We start from the raw sequence: 18344 nt of genomic DNA, 5'->3' as shown, positions 1-18344 counted from the left end.
GCAGGCACTGGTGAGCGCCAGAGATGGCCGAGAGCCTCTACTGCCGCTTGTGGGTCACGCCGTGTCCCGGGGGCAGCTGCTAGCCCAGCACTACCATAAGTGGTCCGAGCTGTTCCGTGCAAACATTGGTATCCAGCCAGCAGCAACTGGTGTGTGCTTGCAACTGTGCCCAGAATATGGTTCAAGGAGGAGCAGTTCCTTATAGTCACACTGTCCTGCTTTCTTTCTAAAGGGCTGGTTAGAGAGACTGTGCCGAAGGAGGTGCTTTGGCGAGGAAGCGGTCGCAAGCTGCCACTCCCTGGCAAAAGAACAGAGGCAATGAAGTCAACTGCCCCACCAGGTAAAGGCTGTTTCTTGGTCATCCGCTGTCACCAACCAGAACCAGCATGCGTGTGCAGGTTCTTGCCCTGGTGCCCGCTCTTGCAGCTCATGTCAGCAGCCAAACCCAAGAGTGTCAGTAGGCAGCAAGTGTTGCAGAGGAAGGCAGGAGTGGCTCCCTGCGGATGGCTGTCTTCCCCGGGCTGTGACAGCATGTGGACCCCTGTCCCTGCGGGGGCCAGGTCTTCAGGTTCACCCCGACCTGCCTGCTCTGCACATGCTGTGCCGGGAAGAACGGCTTTTCGCTGGTGACGATAGCAAGATTGAGTGGCTTAGCAGTTACAAAGACATGTCTTCTTTCCTGTAGCATATTCTCCTGTTTTTAAAGGACAGGCTCAGCTCAATTTGACCAGATCGTGGTGTTTTTTATTGATTACTCTACGTCATGCAAACAGTGTGCAATTTACTTCTTTTTATTGCACTACCATACAAAGAGGAAGATCAGCTATTAAGACTAGAGGTAGAAATGTAAGTCCTAGAAAGGGAAAATGCTAACAGGGTTTGGAAGAAATAATTTCACTGGTCTTAAATGCTCTGCTGTACTCTGAGGTCAACTCATTAACTTGTTAAGGACTAAACCTGAAATTACAGGTGCTCATCACTTCTGAATATCACTGCTGTTCTCCTGAACATCTCTTAAACCTAGCTACAGCTAGCTGGGAAATCTCCACCTGCATCTTTGTCCCATGACATTGCCTCAGCCCCCTCAGTCACTGCAGGGTGCTGGGGAAGAGGGAGAACACAGCATGCCATGGGAACTTCTCTCATCTCTGCCTGATTTTAGATGACGATGTTGCTTCTCCATATCCAGCTTCTCAGCTGGATCATGGTTTGGAGCCTCGGGAGGATCCCCGAGGTAGCAGAAGGAAGGAGCATCTAGGTGCTGCAGAGCCAGCAGGCACCTTGCGCTTGAGTTGAGACCTGGGGTGGGCACGGGGAGGGCCCTTCTCCGGGCAGCTCCACGCACGCTTAGTTTGTACCAGCACGGTGCCACTGCAGGCACCCAGCAACTGTTTGCAAGATGCTCTGGAGTGGCAGGGAGAGACGAGTGCCGTGGAGCAGTCCCCTCTTTGAACCGCATTCTCTGTCACTCTGGTCAGAAGGAGTATGTTGGCGTAGTTCACAGGAGGGACTCCACTTGTGTTTACAGATGGGACCGAAGGCGAAGGTGATCCAGGCTCCCAGATGGGTTCCAGGACTGAAGCTCTGGGAGATGGCCTGGGTAAGTTGTGGCTTTTGACTTCCTTTGAGAGCTGCCAGCTCAAGCCCAAACGTCAGCCAGGCATCTCTGCAGGTGGGAGGGTATAGACCGGCACGTGTGTGTGTGCCCTGTCAAGGCACGAGCCCTGGTATGCTCTCCTACTGAGCTATTGATGTAGATGGCACTGGGACAGAAACTTCTCACGGGTCTTTGGTTGCAGAAGTGTCCCCAGGGAGGGCTTTGCCAGATCCTCGGCTGCTTCCGGCGCTGGAGCCCAGCTGGTATCCCAGCAGTGGGTAGCCATTTCACTGACTTCACAAACTAAGCCCTGCTTCTCCAAATTGCACTGGTGCCAAAGTTAACTTCCTACTTTCTGTTCAGGTCCTCTAAGAGCAAAGGATAAAGCTAAAGGAAGAAAATCTTCCCCAACATCCTCTGACATCGTAGAGGATATCATAAAGGAGTTAGAGAAGGCAGCACCTGGTGGGTATATTTCACTCTGTCCGCCATAAGACTTGGGAAGCTGAGGTTCTAAATCCATGTGTGGACACACCGTAACCTGCACAGCAGGAAGGGATGGATCAGAGCGGAGACACTCAATTTCACACCTAGCAGGCACTGGTGAGCGCCAGAGATGGCCGAGAGCCTCTGCTGCCGCTTGTGGGTCACGCCGTGTCCCGGGGGCAGCTGCTAGCCCAGCACTACCATAAGTGGTCCGAGCTGTTCCGTGCAAACATTGGTATCCAGCCAGCAGCAACTGGTGTGTGCTTGCAACTGTGCCCGGAATATGGTTCAAGGAGGAGCAGTTCCTTATAGTCACACTGTCCTGCTTTCTTTCTAAAGGGCTGGTTAGAGAGACTGTGCCGAAGGAGGTGCTTTGGCGAGGAAGCGGTCGCAAGCTGCCACTCCCTGGCAAAAGAACAGAGGCAATGAAGTCAACTGCCCCACCAGGTAAAGGCTGTTTCTTGGTCATCCGCTGTCACCAACCAGAACCAGCATGCGTGTGCAGGTTCTTGCCCTGGTGCCCGCTCTTGCAGCTCATGTCAGCAGCCAAACTCAAGAGTGTCAGTAGGCAGCAAGTGTTGCAGAGGAAGGCAGGAGTGGCTCCCTGAGGATGGCTGTCTTCCCCGGGCTGTGACAGCATGTGAGAGCAGTGCAGCGGAGAGACGCTCGCAAAGCTCTGTGGCTGTGGTTAGAGAGGGGTCACCTCCCAGCGCACCCAGTTCCCAGGGATTTTGGAACCTTGCTCTTGGGGGAACGAGGCCGTCAGAAGCCCATTGAGCAGACGATGGGAAACGGGACCCCTCCTGTGAGCTGAGGCCCAGAGTGATGCCCTGACCCAGTGCAAACAGGGCACTGCCATAGAGCTACTGATGTAGGTGTTGATGTGACAGAAACATCTCACGGGTCTTTGGTTGCAGAAGTGTCCCCAGGGAGGGCTTTGCCAGACCCTCGGCTGCTTCCTGCGCTGGAGCCCAGCTGGTATCCCAGCAGTGGGTAGCCATTTCACTGACTTCACAAACTAAGCCCTGCTTCTCCAAATTGCACTGGTGCCAAAGTTAACTTCCTACTTTCTGTTCAGGTCCTCTAAGAGCAAAGGATAAAGCTAAAGGAAGAAAACTTTCCGTGAGGTACTCTCACATCATAGAGGAAATTAGAAAGGACTTAGAGAAGGCAGCACCTGGTGGGTATATTTCACTCTGTCCGCCGTAAGACTTGGGAAGCTGAGGTTCTAAATCCATGTGTGGACACACTGTAACCTGCACAGCAGGAAGGGATGGATCAGAGCGGAGACACTCAATTTCACACCTAGCAGGCACTGGTGAGCGCCAGAGATGGCCGAGAGCCTCTACTGCCGCTTGTGGGTCACGCCGTGTCCCGGGGGCAGCTGCTAGCCCAGCACTACCATAAGTGGTCCGAGCTGTTCCGTGCAAACATTGGTATCCAGCCAGCAGCAACAACTGGTGTGTGCTTGCAACTGTGCCCAGAATACGGTTCAAGGAGGAGCAGTTCCTTGTAGTCACACAGTCCTGTGTTCTTTCTAAAGGGATGGTTAGAGAGACTGTGCCGAAGGAGGTGCTTTGGCAAGGAAGCGGTCGCACACTGCCGCTCCCTGGCAAAAGAACAGAGGCAATGAAGTCAACTGCCCCACCCGGTAAAGGCTGTTTCTTGGTCATCCGCTGTCACCAACCAGAACCAGCATGCGTGTGCAGGTTCTTGCCCTGGTGCCCGCTCTTGCAGCTCATGTCAGCAGCCAAACCCAAGAGTGTCAGTAGGCAGCAAGTGTTGCAGAGGAAGACAGGAGTGGCTCCCTGAGGATGGCTGTCTTCCCCGGGCTGTGACAGCAGTGCAGCGGAGAGACGCTCACAAAGCTCTGTGGCTGTGGTTAGAGAGGGGTCACCTCCCAGCGCACCCAGTTCCCAGGGATTTTGGAACTTTGCTCTTGGGGGAACGAGGCCGTCAGAAGCCCATTGAGCAGACGATGGGAAACGGGACCCCTCCTGTGAGCTGAGGCCCAGAGTGATGCCCTGACCCAGTGCAGATGGGGCACTGCCTCACTGGCACTCCTGGGCTCCCGAATTTTGTTCAGTTTTGTCCCTAAGGCTCCGAGTGTGCCTCGAGCAGCGAAGGTGGGCAAGCACCTAAGACCTTTTAGAACTCCAAAGAGCTGGGGGAGCAAACCTGAGACACTGGGCCCTCAGCATTATGGCAGGGAAAACAAAGGATGGAGGGAAAACAAAGCTGAGAGGCAAAAGGGAGGCTCCAGAGTGCCTTGAGTTGCAGTGCCTTTGGCAGATTCCCCAGCTTCTGCTGAACCTCAGGAAGCATTGCGGCCTGAGGATTTTCACTTGCTCAAAGATGCTAACCAAATGAAACAGAACACTTCCTGGCAATGCCAGACCTCCTGTGAGATTACCAGTAGTGCGCAGGACACAGCAATGTCCACAATTGTTCTTGCAGGCGTGGATGGGGAGAACAATGCAAACACCGCAAAGCCCCAGAATTTCCGAAGTTACAGCGTAGGAGGCGCTGTGGCATTCTTGGTTCTCGTCCTGCTTGGGACAGTTGCGTGCTGCGTGCTGTGTGCTTGTGGGGCGTTGGAGGCAGAAAAATCAGTGAGTTGTTGTTCCCCCGCTCCCTCTCCTCCTCTCCCCCTCCCAAATTCGTTACCGTATCTTTGTCAACATTATTATATGGCTGCTGCCAGCCAGGAAGCAGTTGTCGTTAGCGTATTGTGAAGTGAGCAGTTAGTTTTTGACCAGACTCTTCTGAAATTTCTGCTGTCCAGTGCTTTAGGTGGCCTCTAATTCCTGGGCATTCTGTTCTGGAGCCCATTTTTCTGTTGCTGGTCTTAGCGAAGCTTGGCCCTTCCGCAGCAAGAGCAGAGCCAGGGACAGCCGTAGGCAAAGCAAGGTCAGGAAGAGAAATGCAGGAGCTGAGAGAGAGTGCCATCAGAGAGAGAAGCGCAGCAGTGCCAGTTCCCCCCCAGCACAAGGCACCCTGTTCTGGGATGCCCTGAATTGCAGGTGTCCGCCTCAGCCAAGGTGTGCCAGCTACTGGGAGCATGGGGATGAGCCCTGCCAGCTGCGGGCATTGCCTTGGAGAGGGGCAGTCGGTGTGTCACAGCCGCACCTGAGCGCTGCCAGCGTGCGTGTCTTCAGCACACACAGAGCTTGTGTGTTTAATTACACATCCCAAAGAGCGGATGGGCAGCACCTCCCCGAACAGGGAGCCGAGGCCGTCACCTTGTTGGGCCAGGGCCAGGGCCGGGCAGGGAGCTGAGTACTGGTCCTTGCAAGGCGCTCTGAAAAAGGGCAGTCGGTGGCTGTGGTGACCGGGCCCTGCAGAGCCCGGCTGTGGACCCCTGTCTCTGCGGGGGCCAGGTCTTCTTGCTGGGACAGCATGTGCAGAGCAGGCAGGTCAGGATGGCTGGCGAGCCGCTGGGGAGGAGACAAGCTGGGGCAGGATGTGGAGGGGAGCAGAGTCCCAGCCGAGGGCACAGGGCACCCTGTTTTCTGCACAGAGCATGTTTGCCCACATCTCAAGCACAGCCGGATGCCGGCACCCTGCTGCCTCGCACCCGCCTGGCACCGCAGCACGGCCTCAGCAAATTCCTGTCTCCGCAGGCGCCTCGCCACAGCCCAGGCAGCCCAGACATTGACACCCGCAGCCGCTCCGTGAGCCCCTACAGGCAGCCTGACCACCGTCGTACGCCTGAGAGCCAGGCCCGACACCAGCGGCCACCATCAGTGCCTGGAAGACCGACCCGCCTGCCACCAGCCCGGCCTCCACAGCCCCCACGCACGGCAGCAGACCAATGGAAGGCACGCGACCGGCCCAGTATCCCCCAGTCCTCGTGGACACAGACATCACCTCCACAGCCCCCTCCACCCTCTTCCAATGGCTGGGGCAGCCCCCCCCGGGGTGCAGCCTTGGCCATACCTTCAATAAATATTGAATAATACAGCACAGCAGTCCGGGTCTTATGTACAGCAACACCCAGGAACCCACAGCAGGACTTTGTGACTGATCGAGAAGTAACCCTGAGGGTCCTCGGTGCTGGGGGTCAGCCAGACTGTGCCCACCATGCAGGGAACGCAGGGGAAGGGAGCTGGGGAGCAGCACAGCAGGAGCAGACAGAAGGGCTGTGAGCGCGGCAGCGACCCTGCACAGCGCTCACCCGAGAACCCCCTGCTCAAACTGGCAGTGCCGCAGCCACACACAAGCCCGGGCCCTTCCTGATCCTGGGCCGAGGCCAGGCTCCCCACAGCCAGCCCTCCTCAGGTCCTGACCCTGCACGGATGGCCGATTTTGGCCAGGGCACCCCATGCCAACGCTCCTACGGCTCAGCTCTCCTCAAGGAGTACAAGAAAAAATTCCTAACTCTTTGGAGTCAGGGCTGGGATTGCCACACGCTGGCACAAGCAACTGGAACCAGAGGGGAGACCCGAGGTGCTGCCACCACCAAAGGTAAGAGATCCTCATTTGCAAAATCTCACTTGAGGGTGGCCGTCTCCTCCCATGTGGCTCCTTGGAGGAGCAGAAAGCTCGGGTCGAGCTCCGGAGTCCCCTCTGGGGGTGAGGATGAGTTGTCTCCCCGTGGATGGGCCCAGGGTTGGAGGGCACAGGGCTGAAGCTCTGTCTTCTCGGGGACAGCCAAGCCTCACCTTCTGTCCTTTGCCATGTACAGGCCTCAGCTTCTTCCTCCCTCAGATTTGTCTGGGGCCAGAAGCCGAAGGAGAGAAGGCTCTCAGTTAACGGTTAACCGGTGCACGGTTAACGGTTGGACCTGATCATCTTGTTAGCATTCACGAAGACACATAAGCCACAAAGTGATTATATGAAGGTGCTTTTATTAGGCGCTGGAAGTTAGGGGCATGCCTGCCCAAATCTAACTTCGTCCGATTTGTTCACTCAGTTCTCTTTTATCTCCTAAAATATTACATATGCATTAAGTTTTACAACACATCTATGCATATTCATTTCCTAGCTCCGCCTAGCCCCGCTTTGTATGCTAATTATCTAATCAGTCCTTCTGCGCTTGCATATCACTCTCTGGTGGTCGTCCGGGTGGTCGTCGGGATGAAGTAAGATGTCTTCATCAGAGTTGAACTTTTTACCTTTACCTACCAGTAAATTCTCTGATGATTGCCCGTGTGGGATCTGTACCACTTGTGTCCATTAACCCAATTACTAATATTCCATCCGCTAAGAATTTTATCCAACCAGCTTGTTGTCATATCTTTCTCTTCCTGTTCTGCATCTTGTTCCACTCGAGCCAGTTGTTCTATGTCATGTTCTATATCAATAGTCACATTTGGAATGTGGATGCAGCAATGATCAATACGATCTTTTAGAAATCCACATACTCCATGTTCCGTTAATAACAGCGTATCTAATGCCAATCGATTTTGTAGCACCATTTTAGTTGTAGCTTGTAGTTGGATATTAAAATCTCTAAAGCCTTACTTGTCCTGTAAGTTTATAAATCGTTTCTCTATTTCGATAAGCAGCTACCTGTGCAAATAGAGATTCTAATGCCCAACTGAATTTTAATTCTATCAGTTCCTTTCATTATGGCAAAATCTTTAATCAATCCTACCAGTAAATTCTCTGATGATTGCCCGTGTGGGATCTGTACCACTTGTGTCCATGGTACCTGGTCCTCCCTTTTTCTTCTAGATCCTTTTTGGTGGGCTACCAATATCCCTTTATCCAATTTTGGATATACCAATATTTCTCTTATCCCATAATCTGTGCTATTTTCATGTGTTACTATGCACCGGTAGTTTCCTTCGTTGACATTAGTAACACTAAACAGGGTGTCAACCCCTACTAACAAATACCTATATCCCCTAGTCCTAGGTAACTCTACAAAATCAACTTGCCAGTAATCTCCTGGTTCTATCCCTACTCTCACTCTTCCCATTTCAGCATGTTTTCTTGCTACTGGATTATTTTTCAAACAAATCTCACACTTTGACGTTACTGATTTTGCCACTGTTAACATATGTGTAGAGATAATGCTACGTTTTAAAAATGTTACCATTGCCTCTGCACCCCAGTGACACTCATTACGTCTTATCTGAAGTATTTCTCGCATCACCAAGGGGGGTATTACTACCTGGCCCGTAGCGGTTACATACCATCCATCAGAGTTCTTTCGGGCCTTTAGGAGATCTGCTAATTTCTCATCCTCTGGCGAATATCTTGCTTCCTTGGGAAGATTAAGACGAGTGGGGCCTGCCTTGAGTGGTACCAAAGCCATCACATTCCGCACCTTCCGAGCAATTTGTCGAGCTGCTTGATCTGCCAACCGATTCCCTTCTGATATCTTCGAGGTTCGTCCTTGATGGGCTTTGCAGTGCATGATAGCCACTTGTTTTGGTTTTTGTACCGCATTTATCAGACTTAACACCTCCTCGTGATATCTTATATTGGCCCCTTGTGAGGACAACAGCCCTCTTTCTTTCCATAATACTCCATGAACGTGGACCACTCCAAAGGCATACTTTGAATCTGTCCAAATATTTCCCATCTTTCCTTTACTCAGTTCCAGTGCTCGAGTTAGGGCTAACAGTTCTGCTCGCTGTGCTGATGTTCCAGGTGGTAAAGGTTTGGCTTCAATTACTGTCTTCAGGGTTGTTACTGCATACCCTGCATATCGTGCTCCATTCTTCACAAAACTACTACCATCAGTAAAAAGTTCCCAGTCATACCTTTCAAGGGGTACATCCTTCAAATCTTCGATCAAATCCATTCAAATCTTCAATCTCAGAGATCTTCTCCAACCTAAGTGATTCCATGATAGTTCAGCAAGTGTCAAACTGTCCAAACAAATTCTGTCATACAAAAAGGCAGAAGTAAATCCTTTAAAAGGTTATAGTTATAATTTGGAAAGAAGGAAGATCAGCTATTAAGACTAGAGATGTAAATCCTAGAAAGGGAAAATGCTAAAAGAGTTTGGAAGAAATCTTCTGACTGGTCTTAAACGCTCCGTTGCACTTCGAGGGAAACTCATTAACTCTTTAAGGACTGAAGCTGAAAGTACAAGTTTTGTGTCCTGAAGGGCATAAAATTATTGGAGAGTGTCCAGAGGAGGTTGCTGAAGATGGTGAAAGGTCTGGTGGGCAAGAGGTGTGAGGAGCAGCTGAAGTCTCTTGGTTTGTTCAGCCGAGAGAAGAGGCGACTGAGGGGAGGCCTCATGGCGGCCCTCAGCTTCCTGAGGAGGGGAGTGGAGGGGCAGGCGCTGATCTCTTCTCTCTGGGGACGCGAGGGAACAGCACGGAGCTGGGACAGGGCAGGTTCAGGCTGGGCGTTAGGAAAGGGTTCTTCCCTGTGAGGGTGGCTGCCAATACTGATGCCTTGTTTGAGAAGTGTCCCATGGTGGTGGTTCTTCCAAATCCAGGTCACAGAAGAAGCAGAGAAACAGCCTGCATGTTTTCCTTGCAGCAATGTCTTGACAGGCACTTTGTGAAAGCCAGCAGACACAGGCGCTGAGGAGAGAGGAGGCTTGTGAGAAAGCTGCATTTGCTCAGCATTTTCTGGCTGATGTTGTGGCCTCAGTCTGCAGCGCTCTTGCTGAGAGCGGCTCTTCCTGTGACTCAGCTGAGAGAGCTTTGTAATTTCTTCTTTTTCCGTGTGCTAGCGCCCAAAGTATGAAGATGATGGCAATGCTGAACACAGAGGGCTCCTGGTTTTGAGAGCCCTTCCGCCTCTTTCTTAAGCATTCCCTGAGTAAGGGAGAAATGAGTGGACAGGAGAAACTGGACGCTCCTGTTGTCTCACTCCCAAGCCCTCGTGCAGGTCGAGGGGGCTCTGGCCCATCTCCGTGATGGTGGGGAACTGCAGGAAACAGCCAGGGCCAGAGAGGTTTCACAAAGCTCACCCCTTTAGCTATTGATCAATCTTCTGCTTTTGTTAGTTCAGCAACACCTCTGTTCTGGTTTGGTTTTGCAGCACTGAATTCATTAGAGAGCAGAAGTGGGGGACAGCCCTGCTCTTGTGAGAGAGCCTGAGGAACCCCTAACAGTGCCGAAGGGCAGCAAAAGTACGATTGATACCAAGATCATGTAAAATCCTTTTTTCTCTCTTTCTCTTCCCCCATTTCTTTTTTATGTATTTACTTATTTATTTATTTTGACGGGATGCATGAATGAGAACCCTTTATTGTAAATACCGTGCATCTGAAAGGGTGAGCCTTCAGCCAGACGTACTGGCAAGCTTTGGCTCAGCCCCAGAACTACATCATCATTGGCATAAGCACGACTGGTTGGGCAGAGGGCTGTGACTGGAGTGCTGCGAGGGACGGTCCTAGGCTCATCAGGAGGGATAGGCAGGGCAGGTGAGGCAGGGGGCTGGCGCAATGACACGGTTGAGAGCCTCTGAGTGAGGATTAAGGGACAAACCAATTAAATGGATGTTGTGGGAGTTGGAGATAGGCCTCCCATCCCGGGTGACTACACGGCTGGATGGTTCAATAAGGAATTAGGCAATGTCTCCAGATCAGCTGCCCTTGTCCCTAAGTGGGTGGGTGACTTTGGGTTGCCAGATGTTAGCAGGGAAGGACAAGGAACAGACACAAACAGGTCCAGGAAATTCCTAAAGCACCTCGATGATAACTTCTTGATCCAGGTACTAAGGGAGCTGACTCGGAAAGGTGCCCTTCTAGATTGCTGCTTGTAAACCGAGAATGTCTCCTGCGTGAAGTGGCGAATGGCAGCCATCTTGGCTATGGTGGCCACAAAGACGTCGAGCTGAAAATCTTTGGTGATAGGAAGAAAACTGCCAGTAAAACTTCCACCAGTGGCTGTGCCACTGCCGCAGACTCACCACCGGGTGCCGCCTCAGCACAGGTTGGTGGAGCCAGAGTGGTCTGGGGGGGTGGTGGTGGGATTTGTGTCCCCTCATCTTTGGGGAGCACCACGTTGTCCTCTGAGGGGAGTGGCGGCTGCCCCCTGCTCCTGGTCAGGTTCCAGGGAGCAGGGAGCAGCTGCCCCGGGAGCAGAGGATTCAGGAGAAGCGGTGGTGGGGGACCGGGGTGGATGGGGGCCTGCAGCAGGCAGGAGCCTGTGGGGTGCAGGGGCTCCCTGTGCGGCATGGCCCCCAGGCCTCAGCTCCAGCGGCGGTGGGGCACCAGTGTCCCCATCACCATGGGCTGACCCCAGACACAGCTGGGGGGACACGGAGGAGCAGCGGGTAGGGGCAGCACCGCAGGTGGGAGCGGCACCACACGAACTGTGAGCCCGGCACCCCAGACCAGGCATTGGCCTTAGGCAGCAGGTGGAGGATGGTGGGGATGTGAGCGGGCTGGTATGGGATCAGCATCGCTCCAGGGATGGGGGCAGCAAGCAGGCCCTGGAGACAGGGGTGGGGGTAGTTTGGGGTACTTTCAGGTTAGTAGGGTTTCCTTGGTTTTCCACCTCCTCTCTTTTGCAGGGGTGCCAATGCTGCTCCCATCTGTGGTGGAAGCGGGCCCTGTGGTACCGCCACTGGTACCATGGAGCTGTGATGGGGAGCCAATGGGCCGGCTGTCTGTAGGGGTCCCCAGGAGGTGCCTGTCTGGGGTGCTCGCGGTGGGTTGGGGGATGCTGGGGCTGGGGCTGCTGGGGCTGGAGTTGCCAATACCAGCATGGGCGGGGGAAGCTGGGGCTGGGCATGCTGGCACCAAGTTGGGGATGCTGCTACCAGTCCTGGACAGAGATGCCGGTAGTGGTGCTGGGACCTTGTGGAGATACCAATAGTGGAGCTGGGGGCAATCAGGGTGCTGGAGGTGGTACTGGAAGCGGGACAGTGATGTTGGTACTCGGGTGGTGATGCTCTTACTGGGGCCATGCTGCTGGTACTAGGACAGATTTGGTGGGGCATCTCCACTGGTACTGGGATGCTGATGCTTGTACTGGGACAGCAGTGCACGTAGTGGGACAGCTGTGCTGGAACTGGGACGGTGATTGTGCACCTCAAAGACTGGTCAGCCCCGTGGAAGTAATGGCTGCATTCAGAGGCGGGGAAGAAGAAAGAAGAGGTTCAACAAAAAGAGCAAAGATCAGCCACGCTTCTCACAGCATCTCCCTTTGCAAAGGCGAGTGCCCTTCAAAGCCCACAGACACCGTGTCAGCTCCTTCAACTGGCTGCCAGCCTGCGACTTGCCACCCGCAGAGCATGAATGCCATCACCTTGGCAATTCAGGAAATCATTGGGTAACATTCCCTAGTCTCAAAGACAGATTCTGTAGCCGGATAAATCACCATTGGAAATCGGGTAAAACACGAGTTTTACTTGAAAGCCTATGAGCAAGAAGTGTAAGCTGAAATGCAGAATTTCTTCGGAACTCTGCTGTGACACTGTGCCAAGCCGTGAGGTCACAACACCTCTCCGTGACGCTGCGAGGGCCATGAGGTCCCAACGCTGCTCCGTGACACCGGGAGGGCTGCGAGGTCACAATACCTCTCGGTGATGCAGTGCTGGGCCGTGACATCCCGACACCCCATTGTGACGCTGGGCCAGCCCACAGGCACTGCTCCGCACCGGTCCTGACAGCAGCACCAGCTGCAGCGGCGGTGGTGGAAGCATGGTGCGAGTGTGGGGAGCCACGGCCCCTGCCTGCGTCCTCTTCCTCCTGCTGGTGGCCCTGTGTGCCCGGGGTGCCCAGGCTGCGCCATGGCGACCACCGGGAGCAGGTGGGTGGGCAGGGCCGGGGCCAACACCAAACCCTGGGCGGCATGGTGCTGCGCGGCACGCGTATGGATGGAGGGGACGGGGACGGGATGGCAGCAGGGCCGGGCGGGCACCGCGGGCAGGGGGCAGGCAGGAGGCAGAAGCCCCGCAGGGTGGCACGGTGGGGCCGTGGCTGCTGCGGGGTTGTTTCCTGCCGGGGGGGCCGGGAGCGGCGCTGGGGCCGAGAAGCCTGGGTCTGAGCCCCTGTGGGGCTGAGGCCGCTGGCCCCTCTTGGGAAATTTCCACCTGCATCTTTGTCCCGTGACATTGCCTCAGCCCCCTCAGTCACTGCAGGGTGCTGGGGAAGAGGGAGAGCACAGCATGCCATGGCAACGTCTCTCATCTCTGCTTGATTTTAGATGATGACGATGTTGGCTCTCGATATCCAGCTTCTCAGCTGGATCATGGTTTGGAGCCTCAGGAGGATCCCCGAGGTACGTTGCGAGTGTGCTTCCTTGAAGGAAGATGGCTAATGGGCTGTAATAGTTTATTCAGGGTCTTCCAAGTGCGTTTGTGCCTTGAGGGGGCTTGCACAAATGAGCCCTGAATATTTCTTCACTTGGAGAGATGCCACCCCTGCCCCTCTCCACAGAGAGGGAAGAACCCAGGCTTTTCTTCCTGTTTGGGCCATGTCATTACCTGAGCCCCAGCCAGCGCCTCCCGGTCACTGAGGAAGAGGCAGGCCCCAAGAGGCAATGGAAGCTCCCCTTACCTGTGTCTGATCCCACTTGTGCCCACAGGCAGTACTGGTCAAGTGCCTCCATGGAATCCTGCTCCTGAGCCTGCCAGTATGGGTCCCACAGGTGGTAAGTTGTCCGTGTTCATTTCCTTGCTGTTTGTTAACGGTTTGTTGAGCTAGCTCAGCAAGGGTTCAGCTGCTCACAGGTCAGGGGGCTTCTCCATGACAAACATGGATGATCATTTTTCCCGGGGTCTGCACGCTCCCCCTGCAGTGGGGTCTTCCTTTGTGTCCAGCAGAGATCTTCCTGTAAGAAACACCTGAGGGGCCACATCTTTGGCAGCGTGGTCCCTGCGGGGTGTTGCGCACAGCCTGGAGAGAGGATTTGGGAAGAGGCCAAGAGGGAGCCTCCAGCTCAGCAGGCCCCTTTGCGGCTTTGGAAATCCTGGCTCGTGTCTGGGTCCCACATCCTTGCCTGAGCCCCCTCCAGTCGCTGCAGGTCACTAAGGAAGAGGTAGATCACACCATGCACGGGGAATGTTTCTCTTCTGTGCTTGATTGCAGCAGTTCTCGTAGGCTCTGGCTACTCGACACCTCAGCCTGATGTGGACCACGAGCCTCAGGTTAATCTGCCAGGTAAGTCAGCGGAAGGCAGGAGCATCTAGGTGCTGCAGAGCCAGCAGGCACCTTGAGCTTGAGTTGAGACCTGGGGTGGGCACGGGGAGGGCCCTTCTCCGGGCAGCTCCACGCATGCTTAGTTTGTACCAGCACGGTGCCACTGCAGGCACCCAGCAACTGTTTGCAAGATGCTCTTGAGTGGCAGGGAGAGACGAGTGCCGTGGAGCAGTCCCCTCTTTGAACCGCATTCTCTGTCACTCTGGTCAGAAGGAGTATGTTGGCGTAGTTCACAGGAGGGACTCCGCTTGTGTTTACAGATGGGACCGAAGGCGAAGGTGATCCAGGCTCCCAGATGGGTTCCAGGACTGAAGCTCTGGGAGATGGCCTGGGTAAGTTGTGGCTTTTGACTTCCTTTGAGAGCTGCCAGCTCAAAGCCCAAACGTCAGCCAGGCATCTCTGCAGGTGGGAGGGTATAGACCGGCACGTGTGTGTGCCCTGTCAAGGCACGAGCCCTGGTATGCTCTCCTACTGAGCTATTGATGTAGATGGCGCTGGGACAGAAACTTCTCACGGGTCTTTGGTTGCAGAAGTGTCCCCAGGGAGGGCTTTGCCAGATCCTCGGCTGCTTCCGGCGCTGGAGCCCAGCTGGTATCCCAGCAGTGGGTAGCCATTTCACTGACTTCACAAACTAAGCCCTGCTTCTCCAAATTGCACTGGTGCCAAAGTTAACTTCCTACTTTCTGTTCAGGTCCTCTAACAGCGAAGGACAATGCTGAAATAAGAAAATCTTCCCCAACATCCTCTGACATCGTAGAGGATATCATAAAGGAGTTAGAGGAGGCAGCACCTGGTGGGTATATTTCACTCTGTCCGCCATAAGACTTGGGAAGCTGAGGTTCTAAATCCATGTGTGGACACACCGTAACCTACACAGCTTGTGTTCACAGCTTGTTGTGAACTTGTGTTCAGCTCCCGCACAGCGCTGCTTGCAGCTGGGCGAGTTCAAGGCAGGAGGCATAGCCCAAGCAGTGCTGGCTGCCTTTCCCAGTGCTGGCACTCAGGTGGAGATGCTGCGTTTGCAGACATTTCTGCTTCTGCTCAATCTGCAGTTTGAATGATGAATGTAGAATGTAGAATGATCTACAGTTGATGAATGATTCAATAAGGAATTAGGCAATGTCTCCAGATCAGCTGCCCTTGTCCCTAAGTGTGTGGGTGACTTTGGGTTGCCAGATGTCAGCAGGGAAGGATAAGGAGCAGACACAAACAGGTCCAGGAAATTCCTAAAGCACCTTGATGATAACTTCTTGATCCAGGTACTAAGGGAGCTGACTCGGAAAGGTGCCCTTCTAGATTGCTGCTTGTAAACCGAGAATGTCTCCTGCGTGAAGTGGCAAATGGCAGCCATCTTGGCTATGGTGGCCACAAAGACGTCGAGCTTAAAATCTTTGGCGGTAGTAAGAAAACTGTGAGCAAAACTTCCACCCTGGACATGGGGGGAGCAGACTTCAGGCTGGGCAAGGAACTAGTTCATAAGACTCCCTTGGGAATCTGCTTCTGAAAGTATCAGGGACCTTCAGTGCTGGTCCCTTTTCAAGAGCCATCTCTTGAGCGTGCAGGAGCAGGCTATTCCCAAGTGTCGAAGTCAAGTGGGCAGGGCAGAAGGCTGGCTTGGCTGAGCATGGATCTTCGCTTAAAGCCTAGGTGAAAAACAAAAGTTGTGTGGATACTGGAAACGAGGTCAGGCAATGCAGGAGGATTGCAGAGATGCTGTTCACCATTGCAGGGAGAAAATTCATGTAGCCAGAGCCGAGTAAGGGTAGAAGTTGGTCACTACTGTGGGGGGACAACAGAAAGGGCTATTTTAAGGATGTTAACAGGAGAAGGAGGACTGGAGATAACACTGGTCCATCACTTGATGAGGTTGGTACCTACACAAGTGTAGTTTCAGGGGGTTCATGTGGGTGTCTTTCAAAGTGACAGTCATTCTGTTTGGTGTCAAGACCGATGTCTTGGGCCGGAATGGTATTACTTTCACAAATACATCCTTGCTGTTCCCGTCCAACACACGAGTCAACATAACTCTTTGCTACATGTTTCCATTGTGTTGTAGAACCCATATTCTGTGTTCCATGGACAGAGCACTATAGGAACTAAAAACCACAAAAGAGAAGAGCTAGAAAAACAGGGTGATGCCAGCTTTCCTGTGCCTACTCTGTGTGGGGCGTCCACCTGCTGGCTGTGCCACTGCCCCAGATTCACCATCGGGTGCCGCCACAGCGCAGTTTGGTGGAGCTGGAATGGGCTGGGGGGCGGGCCGGCGGTGGGGTTCGGGGCCCCTCATCTTTGGGGAGCACCACGTTGTCCTCTGAGGGGAGTGGTGGCAGCTCCTGGTCAGGTTCCAGGGAGCAGGGAGCAGCTGCCCTGGGAGCAGAGGCTCCAGGAGAAGGGGTGGTGGGGGGCCGGGGCGGATGGGGGCCTGCAGCAGGCAGGAGCCTGTGGGGTGCAGGGCCTCCCTGTGGGGCATGGCCCCCAGGCCTCAGCAATATCGGTTGCTGGGGCACTAGTGTCCCTGTCACCACGGGCTGTCCCCAGACAGATAGGGGGACATGGAGGAGCAGTGGGTGGGGGCAGCACCGCAGGTGGGAGCTTGTCCTGGTTTCAGTTAGGATAATTTTCCTCCTAGTAGCTGGTAGGGCGCTATGTTTTGGATTAGGATGAGAAGAGCGCTGATAACATGCTGACGTTTTAATTGTTGCAGAGCAGTGTTTACACCAGGCCAAGGACTTTTCGGCTTCTCGCTCTGTCCTGCCAGCGAGCAGGCTGGGGGTGCAGCAGGAGCTGGGAGGGGACAGACCCAGGACAGCTGACCCAAACTGGCCAAAGGGGTATTCCATACCATCTGACGTCATGCTAAACAATATATAGGGGTGGCTGGCCGGGGTGGGGGGGCCAGCTGCTCGGGGATAGGCCGGGCATCGGTCAGTGGGTGGTGAGCAATTGCACTGTGTATCACTTGTTTCGTACACATTATTAGTAGTAGTACTATTATCATTATCATTATTATTATTATTATTATTTTCCTATCTTAATAAACTGTCTTTATCTCGACTCACAGACTTCACTTTCCTGTTTCTCTCCCCCAACCCAGAGAGGGAGGGGGGATGGTGAGCGAACGGCTGTGTGGTGTTTAGCTGCTGACTGGGTTAAACCACAACAGGATGGAGGAACTGCTCTCTCCTGTCCTCCGCGGCCTTATCTCCACCTCACAGCCTTCCTTCCCCTCCAGCCTGTTTCTGCCATGCCCTAAGCCCCCGGAAGCCAGCAGTGGATGAGAAAGAATCGATAGAGGGGAGGGAGCGTGCTGCCCGTAACCCTTGGGTTTTGTGCATTTGTCCCAAACCCATCACTCAGCTTTGGCAGTTTCTCTCCTCCCTCCCTTCCTTTCTCCCTCTTGGGAAGATGGAAAGGGAGAATCAGGAGCCTGATCCGAGGCTATGGAGCAGAGGGCTTCCCATGTCTCTCGAACCCCTGAACCTCTGGGCAGGGACTGGGGGAGCAGAGTCCCGCGCACTGGGACCACACGATGAAACTGAACAGGTACAGCTCTACGGGGACTGACAATAAGTGGCTCATGGAGTCGCCAAGCCTCTCTCCATCGTATTTGAAAAGTCCTGGTAGTCAGATGAGTCTCTGGTGACTGGAAAAAAAGGAAACATCGCTCCTGTTTTTAAAAAGGGTAGAAAGGAGGACCTGGGGAACTACAGACTGGTGAGCCTCACCTCTGTACCCGGCAAGATCATGGAAAAATCCTCCTGGAAGCAATGCCGAGGCACATGCAGGTTAAAGAGGTGATCCGAGACAGCCAGCATGGTTCTTTCAGCCAGCTGCCAGCAGTCCCGGGGGCCTACGCTGCCAAAAAGCAGCCTTTCAGTGGCCCACCACAAGACAAAACCCCATCCAAAAGCCAAGCAGAAGAGCTGGGTCAAGTGAAGGCTGCGAAACCTCAGAGGAACAAAGAAGGACAAGGAGCAGTGAGAGGCCCCCGTGAAGAGCCAGAAACAGCACAAGAAAAGCTCCTGTACCTGTGGGGAGTCCCAGTCCTGCTGAGAACACCCGTAATAGCCCTGTTATCTTCATCGAGCTCTGAGGACAGCATATCCGAGGATGCCAGTGAGACGACAGCCAGACTTCAGCCACTGAGTTCAAACTCAAGAAGACTGCAGAAGTTAGAGGCTGAAAAGTTCTGGC

The 18344-nt window shown here is 54.0% G+C and overlaps 1 protein-coding gene and 1 long non-coding RNA gene across 3 annotated transcripts; both read left to right on the top strand.

The window, feature by feature from the left end:
• Positions 1 to 1563: 1563 nt before the first annotated feature.
• LOC310891179 (uncharacterized protein) lies at positions 1564 to 17062 on the top strand (the record flags this gene model as incomplete). Its single annotated transcript, XM_083853457.1, has 6 exons — positions 1564 to 1600; positions 1961 to 2062; positions 2423 to 2530; positions 14411 to 14482; positions 14842 to 14943; positions 16855 to 17062. The coding sequence occupies 6 exons, from the start codon at positions 1564 to 1566 to the stop codon at positions 17019 to 17021; spliced, it is 588 nt and encodes a 195-aa protein (XP_083709583.1). The 3' UTR covers positions 17022 to 17062.
• Positions 2996 to 14159, top strand: LOC310891170. 2 transcript variants are annotated; one of them, XR_014577465.1, is made up of 6 exons: positions 2996 to 4695; positions 5707 to 6550; positions 10715 to 10935; positions 11519 to 11633; positions 11991 to 13230; positions 13537 to 14159. It is a non-coding gene; the product is annotated as an uncharacterized lncRNA (long non-coding RNA). The 2 variants fall into 2 exon arrangements; XR_014577466.1 differs by lacking the exon at positions 13537 to 14159 and having other exon boundaries at positions 3969 to 4695; positions 11991 to 13454.
• Positions 17063 to 18344: the final 1282 nt, after the last annotated feature.

Source organism: Anser anser (assembly GCF_964211835.1).
Source record: "Anser anser genome assembly, contig: HAP1_SCAFFOLD_50, whole genome shotgun sequence".
Taxonomy (NCBI): Eukaryota; Metazoa; Chordata; class Aves; order Anseriformes; family Anatidae; genus Anser; species Anser anser.
The sequence above is the reverse complement of the archived record's forward strand: the minus strand, read 5'-3'. Positions and strand labels throughout refer to the sequence as shown.